The 12,209-nt window shown below is 44.8% G+C and overlaps 1 protein-coding gene across 5 annotated transcripts in view; it reads left to right on the top strand.

Moving 5' to 3' along the window:
* CADPS (calcium dependent secretion activator) overlaps positions 1–12,209 on the top strand; it is a 404,679-nt gene that overhangs the window by 357,908 nt on the left and 34,562 nt on the right. For all 5 annotated transcript variants that reach the window (XM_050957618.1, XM_050957616.1, XM_050957617.1 and 2 more), the window contains one exon: positions 10,366–10,398. In XM_050957618.1, the coding sequence (XP_050813575.1) occupies positions 10,366–10,398 (33 nt within the window). The remainder of the gene's footprint in view (positions 1–10,365; positions 10,399–12,209) is intronic.

The following is a 12,209-nucleotide window of genomic DNA, read 5'->3' as shown; positions in this document are numbered from 1 at the left end:
CTCCCACTAAACGTTGACTTGTAAGATTGACTGCTTTTCTGGCAACAGAATGGATGTGAATGGTATTCTTGTATGAATACAGTTTACAAATCTTGTCTTGTTAACGACTAAGTCTTACAAGTGCCAAGCTGTATTACACATTTGTTTTGACAATTGCAGAGGAAAGACACACAAGGGCCAATTTTCAAAGGTCCTCTGAAAATGGACCCTGTAAAATTTGCAAGGACAACTCTTTGCAATGGTAAAACTTTTCATGCGGGCTTCAAAACAGGTTTTATGTTTTTGACTAGATGACCTGTTGAGGTCCCTTCCAGCCCTTCATTTCTATTTTTCTGTGATTCTATTTCTATTCCCAAACGGCTGCACAAATACCTCCTTTGAACCTATGTGTGTGAATAATTTTGTGAGGTGTGCTTTGGAAACTTCTTTGAAAATTTGGCCCCATTACAAACACATATAAAGCCTTTGTATCTTGCAATCACTAGTAATTCAGCTGAGAGTGGGCAGGAGACTTCATGCTCATTACAGTTACTCATCATCAATATTCTCACATGTAAAGTCCATCCCATGATCTAATAGTACTGGTTTGACCTCATTCCACAGGCCTCTATGAAATCATTTAAGTATGAATTTCATGTCTTGGCCAGATTTCCCTGGACCAGGATTTATATTCTCCCATCTCAAATTTCTGGGAATTTTAGAAGACAGACCACATACAGCTCCCACTCATCTCGTTGTCACCAGCACAGCTCCCTCAGTGTCACTGCCCTTGGTGGGATTGTAGAGTCGTGTTTGCCGTGAAGAGATCTTCAGCAATATCTTGCAGTTGATTCATCACGAACTGACTGTCCCTTAAGCTCAGGCATGCATGCCTTCTCCATTCTCTTCTGTTTAACTCCATGAGACTAATCCACCCTTTCTCTGTGTTTTGGTGGTTCTTTGTCCCATGCTCCCTTATCCTGTTGCTATCCCCCTCATTGCCCTAGAATCCCTTTGAACATGCTAGTGTCGTTAAAACGGTGAGTAGTGTTCGTTTTCACCAGGAGTTCCTCTCTTGCAGAGAGGGGTGGAGGGCTGAGGCTGGCTGTCTTCCTTCATCTTAGTGTGTCTTGCAGAAGATTCTAAGTGCGCTCCTGTGCCAACAGCAGAGGTTGTGGAGGCGGCAGCTTTTCAGGCATCGGAAGTGCCAGCATCAGCCTGGGTAGACAGTGTAATGTGCAGTTCTTCCTTCTCTGCGAATCCAAGCTGTTCCTTGGTGGATGCTGCATCTCTCTCACCACATCATACTGTTTACACTGAATGGTTTGACTTGTGCTGCTCCCTTCTACTGCTGTGTGAATGGAATCCCTATCTCCATGTCTGAACTGCGAAGAGCAATGGGAGGCGGACAGATACTTGGATTTCGACCAGCTTGACTAAGCCATGGAACTCTTTGCAGGATAACTACTGGGAGGCAACCTGTCCTGGCAGCTGTGGAAGGGGAGAAGGCAACGGCCAACCCAAGCTGTCACCAGCATTCCCCGTGTTCAGTGTTCAAAAACCAAACCTGGCTTAACCTCCCCTCTTAAAACCAAGGCTTGCTGCCCTGTGCAGGTTGCTGCATGAAGAAACCACTGACTCTCACGTGAGAGCTCAGGTCTTCTCTCAAAGCTTCCCCCCGTGCTCCGATTTGTAGAGAAATGGCAAAAACCCCAACGCCTTTGGGTTTGGATAAACCAGCCAGCACCACTAAGAGTTGTCCTTTGAACCTGTGCCCTCTGCTGCGGATGTCACAAGCTTCAGGCTAGCTGACGTACCCTATCTGTGCCGGAGCAATCAGCTCTCAGCCCATATGGAGATTCCACAGTGAACACATCTGCTGTGACACCCAAGAGATGCACACTGTCGGGACGAAAGAGTCTGGGGCAGCAATGGGCCATACTTTCATGCTTCAGCACAGAGCCCTCAGCTGCATGGGCAAATGGTCTCATAACCCAGTAAATGCCCCATACCTTCTCCCAGGCACACCTTGAAACAGTGTATTGGATGGAAATAGGAGTCTCGGGTCTCTGGGGAAGGATGGGCATGTTGGGTATGCACCAGTAAACAGGGGCAGGTCTAGGTATTTTTCCGCCACAAGCATGGCAGGCAGGCTGCCTTCGGCGGCTTGCCTACGGGAGGTCCCCGGTCCCGCGGATTCGGCAGCACGCCTGCGGGAGGTCTGCCAAAGCCGTGGGACCAGCGGTCCCTCCGCAGGCATGTCACTGAAGGCAGCCTGCCTGCCGCCCTCGCGGCGACCAGCAGAGTGCCCCCCGTGGCTTGCCGCCCCAGGCACATGCTTGGCGTGCTGATGCCTGGAGCCACCCCTGCCAGTAAAGAATTAAGGCAGACAGATAGTTCCCTAGCAGCATCGTTCTACAGGTGTATGGTTGATTAAAGTGTGGTGAGGTGGGCAGTGCAAACTGGGCAGAGCTGCAGGGCTCCTTCGCACTGCACTGAGAATGACACAAACCCTGGCCAGATGAAAATACTAATAACTTTGAGGCTGGGGGAGAACAGGAAGCAAGCTGAGAGGCAGTAACAGGAGGGACAAAGCAGGGAGAGCCTGTTGAGACACAGTGACCCTGCAAGTGGAGGATGGCTTTGGCTGATCAGCTGATGGGGAAGTGGGTGCTGGCATGCATTGGCAATGCCGATTGTGTAGGTATGGAAGGGCATCCGCAGGAAGAGTATTAGTGCAGGGGAGATCTCCCGAACACCGGTAGATGTAAGCACGGCCAAGCACAGGTCTTCAGTGAAGCCTCCCTGGACACTGTTCAGTTGTAGAGAATGATCTGTCCAGGAGGTCAGGGGAGCTCGGGTATCCCCCCAAATCGAGTGTGGTTCCCTGGCAGCAGTGGCCAAGGAGTGGAAGGCAGTAAACAAGGGGAAACCCCCAAAGGCTGCACATCAGGGATCAGGTCTGGGTCCGGTTCTGTTCACTATCTTCATCAATGATTTAGATAATGGCATAGAGAGCACACTTATGTTTGTTGATGATACCAAGCTGGGAGAGGTTGCAAATGCTTTGGAGGGTAGGATTATAATTCAAAATGATCTGGGAAAACTGGAAAAATGGTCTGAAATAAATAGGATGAAATTCTATAAGGACAAATGCAAAGTACTCCACTTAGGAAGGAACAATCAGTTGCACACATACAAAATGAGAAATGACTGTCTAGGAAGGAGTACTGTGGAAAGGGATCTGGGGGTCGTAGTGGATCACAAGCTAAATATGAGTCAACAGTGTAACACTGTTGCAAAAAAAGCAAACATCATTCTGGAATGTATTAGCAGGAGTGTTGTAAGCAAGACATGAGAAATAATTCTCCCCCTCTACTTTGCCCTGATTAGACCACATCTGGAGTATTGTGTCCAGTTCTGGGCACCGTGTTTCAGGAAAGATGTGGACAAATTGGAGAAAGTCCAGAGAAGAGCAATAGAAACTATTAAAGGTCTAGAAAACATGACCTATGAGGAAAGATTTTAAAAAATGGGTTTGTTTAGTCTGGGAAAGAGAAGACTGAGAGGGAACATGATAAGCTTTCAAGTACATAACCGGTTTTTTACAAGGAGGAGGGTGGTTAAGCAGTGGCATAAATTGCCTAGGGAGGTTGTGGAATCTCCATCATTGGAGGTTTTTAAGAGCAGGTTAGACAAACACCTGTCAGGGATGGTCTGGATAATACTTGGCCCTGCCAGGAGTGCAGGGGACTGGACTAGATGACCTCTCGAGGTCCCTTCCAATCCTATGCTTCTATGATTAGTAAGGAGGCTGGAGGAGTTGGCTGCTCTTAGCAAAGAGCCCCAGTGCAGAGCAGCAACAATGTGCATCTGACAGCAGGGAGGGGTGGGCAGGAAATAGCCCCGTGCCACTTTTATTGTGTTAGGCTGGGACTGAGGACAGCGCTAAAGCACTTGTTTAACATAGTCACTGAAATCCTGCTCTGGTAGAGAGACCTCCCTGAATCGGGGTTTTAGAGAGTTTAGAAGTATTTTAATGAAGTGACAAAGAGTCCTGTGGTACCTTATAGACTGACAGAAGTATTGGAGCATGAGCTTTTGTGGGTGAATACCCACTTCGTTAGTGCGACTGATGAAATGGGTATTCACCCATGAAAGCTTATGCTCCGATACTTCTGTTAGTCTATAAGGTGCCACAGGACTCTTTGTCGCTTTTTACAGATCCAGACTGACACGGCTCCCCTCTGATATCTAATGAAGCTGTTTCCCATACCCCGCAGCGAGTGGGCCCAGTCCTGCACTGAACTCCTTCGACTCCCACTGGCCTCACTGGGGCACTCGTCACGCTGCAGGACTGAGCTGTATCTTCTTGGGCAGGGAAGGTGCCTGTTTTCTGTTGGGAAAGCAGCTCATACCCCAGGGACGTGAATGGAAATAGATAATAGTAAGTAGCACTCGACAGGTGTCCCAGTCCCATATATGCTGCAGTCAGGAAGGCTCTGCTGAGCAGCACAATTTCCTGCCATAGGAGCATCATTTTCTGTGTGAGAGAAGCTGTCAAGTATCAGAGGGGCAGCTGTGTTAGTCTGGATCTGTAAAAAGCGACAGAGAGTCCTGTGGCACCTTCTAGACTAACAGACGTATTGGAGCATAAGCTATCGCTCATTACAGCGGAGTAGTGCTGCCTCCCATGTTTTTGTCCTGTGTGAACAAATAAAACAGTGCTATGGTCCCAGCATTTTAATTCTAGAAAGCAGTAAGCTTCCTCCCCCTCCTACCAACTCCTTCCATCACACGTGTTCCAGTCTCAGAAATGACATGTACTCAGGGGTCTTCTGACAGACAGTTTTATCACCCAGCTGGAAATCCTTGTTTTCAATTCTTGCCTTGAAATTCAATATTAACTTAATATATCTGCTGTAAAGTTCTCACTAGCCACCTCATTATAAAGAGCTTCAGAAGGAAAATATCCTTCTGCGTTTGGCCAGAGCTTTATTTATTTATTTTTTTTAACAGTCAAATGTTTCTCAATATCGGCCGCCCAGTCGTTTGATGGGTGTCTGTCTGTGACGTTCCGCTGAGTCACAAGCAATGGCAGCTGTTTTATCTGGATGGCTTCTTTCGTTGAGCAGCAAAGAATCACAATGATGTTAATTAAAAAGATCTCATCTTTGTTCTTCACAAATTTTGATGGTAAACTGAGACATTTCATGGAAAAGTCACATAATTTGTGAAAAACTGCAGCCTAGCAAAACTCACACAATGTCTGGTTGTTTGGAGACTTCACTAAGTGTAGCCAAATCTTACTTTAGAGAAAAACAAGTCATTATTCACTTTGTTGTTTTTTTTTAAAAAGCAGCTTAGCTTTTGTGGGTGGAGGGGAGATTGTGGAAGGAAGACTGCATTATTCTCATTACATCGTTCCTTGGGGAGGAAGGATTATCCCATGATTAGGTGCTAGTCTGGGATTTAAGAGAATGAGGTTCATGTCCCTGGTCTGTGGGAGACTCCCTGTGGGAATGTCTACACAGCCTGCAGCCCTGAGCCATCAAGCCCAGGTAGACAAAGTCAGGCTAGCGCTGCTGTGCTAAAAATAGCTACATGGCAGCTCAGACGGATCCTAAGTCAGTGGCAAAGCTTCTATAGCTGCCCAGAGGGCAGGAGCCAGCTCACAAATTGTCAGGGTTGGAAGGGGAATCATCTAGTCCAACCCACTGCTCAAAGCAGGACCAATCGCCAGACAGATTTTTATCCCAGTTCCCTCAATAGCCCCCTCAAGGATTGAACTCAGAACCCTGGGTTTAGCAGGCAAATGGTCAAACCACTGAGCTATCCCTCACCCAGGTTGACCAGGGGAGATAGTAACGGCATCCTACCTCTGCAGGGGGTTGTGAGGGTGAATACACTGACGACTGTGAAGTGCAGCAGGCCATGTCAATACCACAGAGAGACGGAAACGTTTATTTTTGCTGAAATTCCGTGTCTTGTCATTTTTGGCATTTCTTTTTATGGGTTTTAGTCCTTAAAGCCAGAAGGGATCATTATGCACATCCATTCGGAGCCTCCTGGATGATGCAGGCCAGAGAAACACTCAGTAATTCCTGCATCAAACTCATTGCTACACCTAGAGCTGGTTCCTGTGTCATTTTAAAACTTTAGGAGGTCTGCGGGTGACTCTCGTGTCCATCCAGTGGGCTGGCTTTTTGTGTCCTTATAATTGTGCCCATCTAGTTCACTAGGCACACTGGTAGGGTTTTGAAAATATCCAGGGCTTGCCCCTGCTCTTTCACCCCAGTTTGGGGGTCTTAGTGCTGGAAATGCTTGAAATGTTACCCTCAGCAGTCACCACCGCTCTGGTCTTTTGTATTGCCTCATTTTGCTTAATTATTCACATACACGCACCTCGTACACTCCATACAAATACATCCACCCACTCACACATTCTGTCTCACACATACAGTCAGCCCCTCATTCAGGACACATAATTTATTCATCCCAAGATGCAACTGTGTGCGTGTTATATTTAGGATGTTTTAATGGTAGCTATAGAAATATTTAAAAAGCAGGTGAGCTTTTACACCCAAACAAGGATGGTTAGCCCATGCTTATCCTAATTAAAAGCATAAGCTTCATGGAAGATCTCAGCTGTGAGCCTTCCAGATGGGCTGCATTATGGTACCGTTGTAAGAGGGTCTCTCTCTATCCAGCTGGGAATTGCTCAGTCTGAAAAGTTGAACTTGAAACTCATGGAACTCCTGTAACCTTTGCCAGCTATGGCTGACATACAGGCTTATGCGTTCTGTTTTATGAAGCACAGCAGAGAAGTAGCAAGTGTTTTGGGTCTTGTAATTGGCAGATATCTGGAAACATACCACAGCCTCCAGATTATCAACATGATCTTTAAATGTGAGCTTTGAAGAGGAGAACATAAGAAAATTATCCAATGGACTGTTGGCATCCTGAAAGGCAGGACTGCCCCTTGGTCAGAGCCTTTTTTAGGGCTGTACCCAGACTACACAAGCTCTGCAACCCATGGACTTGGCCTGGAATCCTCTTCAGTGTCAGGGCCAGTTGGGAGGGAGAAAAAAGATCTCCACATCCAGACACCAGCAGCAAAAGCAGAGTGGAAAACCTGCAGAGTGGTGCCCCCTTCAGCGGCTTGGGACCCTACTCTTGCATCCTGCCCTACAAATGGAGGAGCCATCCCTGCCATTTGTCATGTAAGCTGGTTAAAAAAGCCAAGTAAAGGATAAACATCCCCATCCCCCGACTCGCAGAGAGGGGCTAAGAGTTGAGTGAGGTCAGATAGAAAGATACATTATTGGGCACTTACATGTGGCTTTTGCCGCAGCGGTTTTCATACTCCGACAGTTCTTCTTTCCTGGAATTGGTTGCAAAATCTCCGAGGCAGAAGCTATTGAAATGGAAGCTGCAGACATTGAAGCTATTTGTGGCATGTTGGTCAGTTCCTGCCACTATTTTTTTCATTAAATTTTAATTTAAATTAGGGCTGTCAAGCGAATAACAAAACTCATTGTGATTACTCGCATTGTTAAACAATAATAAATAGCATTTATTTAAATATTTTTGGATGTTTTCTACATTTTCAAATATATTGATTTCAATGACAACACAGAATACAAAGTGTACAGTGCTCACTTTGTTTCTTTTTAATTACAAATATTTGCACTGCAAAAAACAAAAGAAATAGTATTTTTTTAATTCACCTAATACAAGTAGTGTAATGCAATCTCTTTATCATGACAGTTGAACTTAGAAATGTAGAATTATGTACAAAAAATAACTGCACTGAAAAAGAAAACAATGTAAAACTTTAGAGCCTACAAGTCCACTCAGTCCTACTTCAGCCAATTACTCAGACAAACAAACTTGGTTACAATTTGCAGGAGATAATGCTGCCTGCTTCTTGTTTACAATGTCACCTGAAAGTGACAACAGGCAGGGGCGGCTCCAGGCCCCAGCACACCAAGCGCGTGCTTGGGGCGGCAAGCCGTGGCAGGTGCTCTGCTGGTCACCGCGAGGGTGGCAGGCAGGCTGCCTTCAGCGGCTTGCCTGTGGAGGGTCCGCTGGTCCCGCGGCTTCGGCGGACCTCCCCCGGGCACGAAATACAAAAAAGGTATAAACATTAAGTGCTAATTTTACTGAACTTCTTGGGTTTTCATGATACATTTAATGTCTATTATATGTGCCACGAAGCCGCGGGACCAGTGGACCCTCCACAGGCAAGCCGGTGAAGGCAGCCTGCCTGCCGTGCTAGGGGCAGCAAAATGCCTAGAGCCGCCCCTGCAACAGGTATTTGCATGGCACTGTTGTAACCGGTGTCCCAAGATATTTACGTGCCAGATGTGCTAAAGATTCCTATGTCCCTTTATCTTCAACCGCCATTCCATCGGACATGCATCCATGCTGTTGATCCGGTTCTGCTCGATAAGGATCCAAAGCAGTGTGGACCGACACATGTTCATTTTCCTTATCTGAGTCAGATGCCACCAGCAGAAGGTTGATTTTCTTTTTTGGTGGTTCAGGTTCTGTAGTTTCCGCATCTGAGTGTTGCTCTTTTAAGACTTCTGAAAGCATTCTCCACACCTCGTCCCTCTCAGATTTTGGAAGGCACTTGAGATTCTTAAACCTTGGGTCAAGTGCTGTAGCTGTTTTTAGAAATCTCACATTAGTATATTCTTTGCATTTTGTCAAATCTGCTGTGAAAGTGTTCTTAAAACAAACGTGCTGGGTCATCATCCGAGACTGCTGTCACATGAAATATATGGCAGAATGTGGTAAAACAGAGCAGGAGACATACTATTCTCCTCCAAGGAGTTCAGTCACAAATTTAATTAATGCATTATTTTTTTAATCAGCATCATCAGCATGGAAGCATATCCTCTGGAATGGTGGCCGAAGCATGAAGGGGCGTACGAATGTTTAGCATATCTGGCATATAAATACCTTGCAGTGCCAGCTACAACAGTGCCATGTGAACACCTGTTCTCACTTTCAGGTGACATTGTAAATAAGAAGCAGGCAGCAGCGTCTCCTGTAAATGTAAACAAACTTGTTTGTCTTAGCGATTGGCTGAACAACAAGTAGGACTGAGTGGACTTGTAGGCTCTAAAGTTTTACATTGTTTTGTGTTTGAGTGCAGTGATGTAACAAAAAAATCTACGTTTGTAAGTTGCATTTTTATGATAAAGAGATTGCACTAGAGTACTTATATGAGGTGAATTGAAAACTACTATTTCTTTTGTTTATTAGTTTTACAGTGCAAATATTTGTAATAAAAATAATATAAAGTGAGCACTGTACACTTTGTATTCTGTGCTGTAATAGAAATCAAAATATTTGAAAATGTAGAAAAACATCCAAAAAGATTTAATAAATTTCAATTGATTTTTTAATTGCAATTAATTTTTAGAGTTAATCACGTCAGTTAACTGTGATTAATTGACAGCTCTAATTTAAATGTCATTTAAACTTTTGAGTGAGCTTAATCCCTGCTTGACAGCCCTGAACTCCTCTCTCTGTGCGCCGACGGCAGTCGCAGTGCAGACCTACATGGGCCTCCTCGTCCACATGCCTCGGTGCTGTATTGGACGGGGAGTATTTGGGTGCCCTGGCTGACTGGCCTGGATCTGCCAGCAAGGGCTCCAGTGGTTTTGGATTTCCTTAGGATGTGGACAGTTGTTTACTTTGAACTGGAATGAAGCCACCAAGTTGTCATGCTGTGGTAACAACTTTTGGCTACTAGGTTTGCATTGATTCCACTGCCAATCCCTTGAGCCATCCATTCCCCCCAAAAAACTGTTCACAAAAATACATTCCCCTGTCCTATTTCCAGTCACGTTAGCCAGCCAGCCTCCAGGACTCCTGTGTGCACCCCAGCTCCACACCCCCACCCCACTTGCTTGTGTGAGTGCAACCTCCTCAGTGACCTAAGAGCTGTGCAGCTGAGGATACCTGCCTTAGCCACATATATTAAAATCTGACTCATGTGTCATGAGAGTTGAGAACAAGGCCCTGCTCATTGGCAGCATTAAGCCCCCAGAGAAATAATGAAGCGAATGTATTTCTGTTGGCCTTTTCCAGAATCCCTGTACCTCCCCCTGATCATGGAGAAAAAGGAGAAGGAGAACTCCCACACCATCATCTGCTGCAATTTGTGCCTTAGCGACTGTAAAGCCACCTCTCTTGGTTATTTGTTTGGGTTTTTTTTAAACCACCATTACTTATAGATTGAAACAGGAAATATATCACTTTAGCATCGTTTTTTCAATCAGCATCAAGTTATACTAATGTTATCTTTAAATATTATTGTATGTATTAAACATCAACATTAGTCTAAAGTCTAGTTTTTTTCTTTTACAGGTGAAGGCAGCTTCCAAATACGTCGATGTACCTGTAAGCACAATTTAAACATTGCCTTCTGTCTTAATAATTTGCATTGTGTTTTGGTTTTACTGCATATGTAACAACCCCTCAGTGTGGGTTGTCAGCTGCTATTGAACCTAGGACTTCCAGTGTGATAAGCGTAGGATTCTAACACTTGAGCTGAAAGGAGGACCTGCGGTAGCTGGTGTCAATATTAAACATTTGTCATATGGAGACCTGCAACTGGGCAGGGATACGTAACTAATGGACTTCACATAATATCAAGTAGGTACCGTATTTACACAGGGGACTTGGGTCACTCCAAAAAATTAGTTACAGTACCTTCTGTAATTTTTTTGTGTTCTATAATTTTTTTCATTGAAACTTGCCTATGTAAAATAGAGTATAATTTCAGAGAGAGAAGTCTAGAACATAGTAGAGATGAGCCAAAAGATATCTAACACACTTGCTAGCCTGTTTTATTTTTATTCTTCTAATTGCTGGCATATTTTACTCTTTCAGAAAATGCTTTTAGGTTTAACTTTAGGGAAATGGTGGTAAGTTAGCAGTGTGTGTATATGGGAAACAGTGTTGAAAATAAAAAATAACCAAATTTGCTCATGTTTGCAGTTGTTAAAGAAAAATTGTACATTGGCTTCTCTAATTAGAGTTTAACACATAATGAAGAGAGCCCTTCAAGTTCTTAGATAAAGCGCTTAAGTTGCCAGAAATGTATGTTGAAATTGAGTTTAAGTGCAGTATATGAATGCTAGTTGGAGTTAGGGATTACTGCTGATAAACGAGGTTACATTTACAGACAGACTTTGTGCTGAGTATTTACAAATAAAAACAAGTAGAGAGGAGTCGCATCTTACGCAGGGGTTAGGTTCTGAAGTCAGCACGTAAGGCGAAAATCGCATATAGTCAAACGCTCATTGAGTGGAATGGCGGGCGGAATCGCCTGCACTACAGGTACAGTATTTAAACTGTTATTTTTCTCTTTTTTTTTTTTTTTTGTCAAGTGCATATAGTTAAAATCACGTAAGTTAAATGTGCCTATGGTGCGACTCCACTGTAGACTTAAATACATCAGTCCAAATTCTGCACTCAGCCACACCAGTGTAAATTGAGATAACACCACGTACATGCAGCCTTGAAAACGTTCCAGGTTAGCTAGACAGGGTTACTTCAGTGTGTGTGTGACACACACCACTTACTAAGGAGGTGATGCCCATGCGATAAATTGCGAGTAATGTGATAAATTTGTCATGCACTTAGAACTTACCCTAACATCCCAACCCTCTGAGAATCTTTTTAAAAAATCAACCTGGCAGAGGGTATGTCTGGGGGTGTGATTCCCAGCTCAAGGAGACATACTTGCATGGGCATGGATTGAGCTAGTGCACTAAAAACCAAATGTGGCCATGCTCGCCACCTGAAGTAAGCACCTCAAGTCTCTGGTGAGCACATCCTCGGGGGAACTAGCCCCTCCTGCCTCTCACACTGCTGCAGCTGCCTTCTAGTTTGAGGGTACTAGCTCAGTCTGAACTAACGTGAGTAACGCATCCTCCGCTCCAAGTGTAGATAACCCCAGAGAAGTGTTTCCATCTCCTTACCCCAGATGTGGAATTTCCCTCCCGAAGTACACCTGCCTTGGGTCCAGTATGGGCAAGATTCAGTCCCGGACAAGGAAGAGCTTTTCTCTGCATAAAAATGTCCTGGCTTTAACGTTTATATGTCATGGCCCTTGAGGGATAGAAGTGGGCCATTTATAACACTGGGAAGGGGAAGCTTTTAGCCTCCCAGTGGGACTCAGCAGTCACATGCCTGTAAAAGAGCTT

This window comes from Gopherus flavomarginatus, chromosome 6, assembly GCF_025201925.1.
Source record: "Gopherus flavomarginatus isolate rGopFla2 chromosome 6, rGopFla2.mat.asm, whole genome shotgun sequence".
In the NCBI taxonomy this organism is placed as follows: Eukaryota; Metazoa; Chordata; order Testudines; family Testudinidae; genus Gopherus; species Gopherus flavomarginatus.
This window is presented reverse-complemented; position numbering and strand designations above follow the sequence as displayed.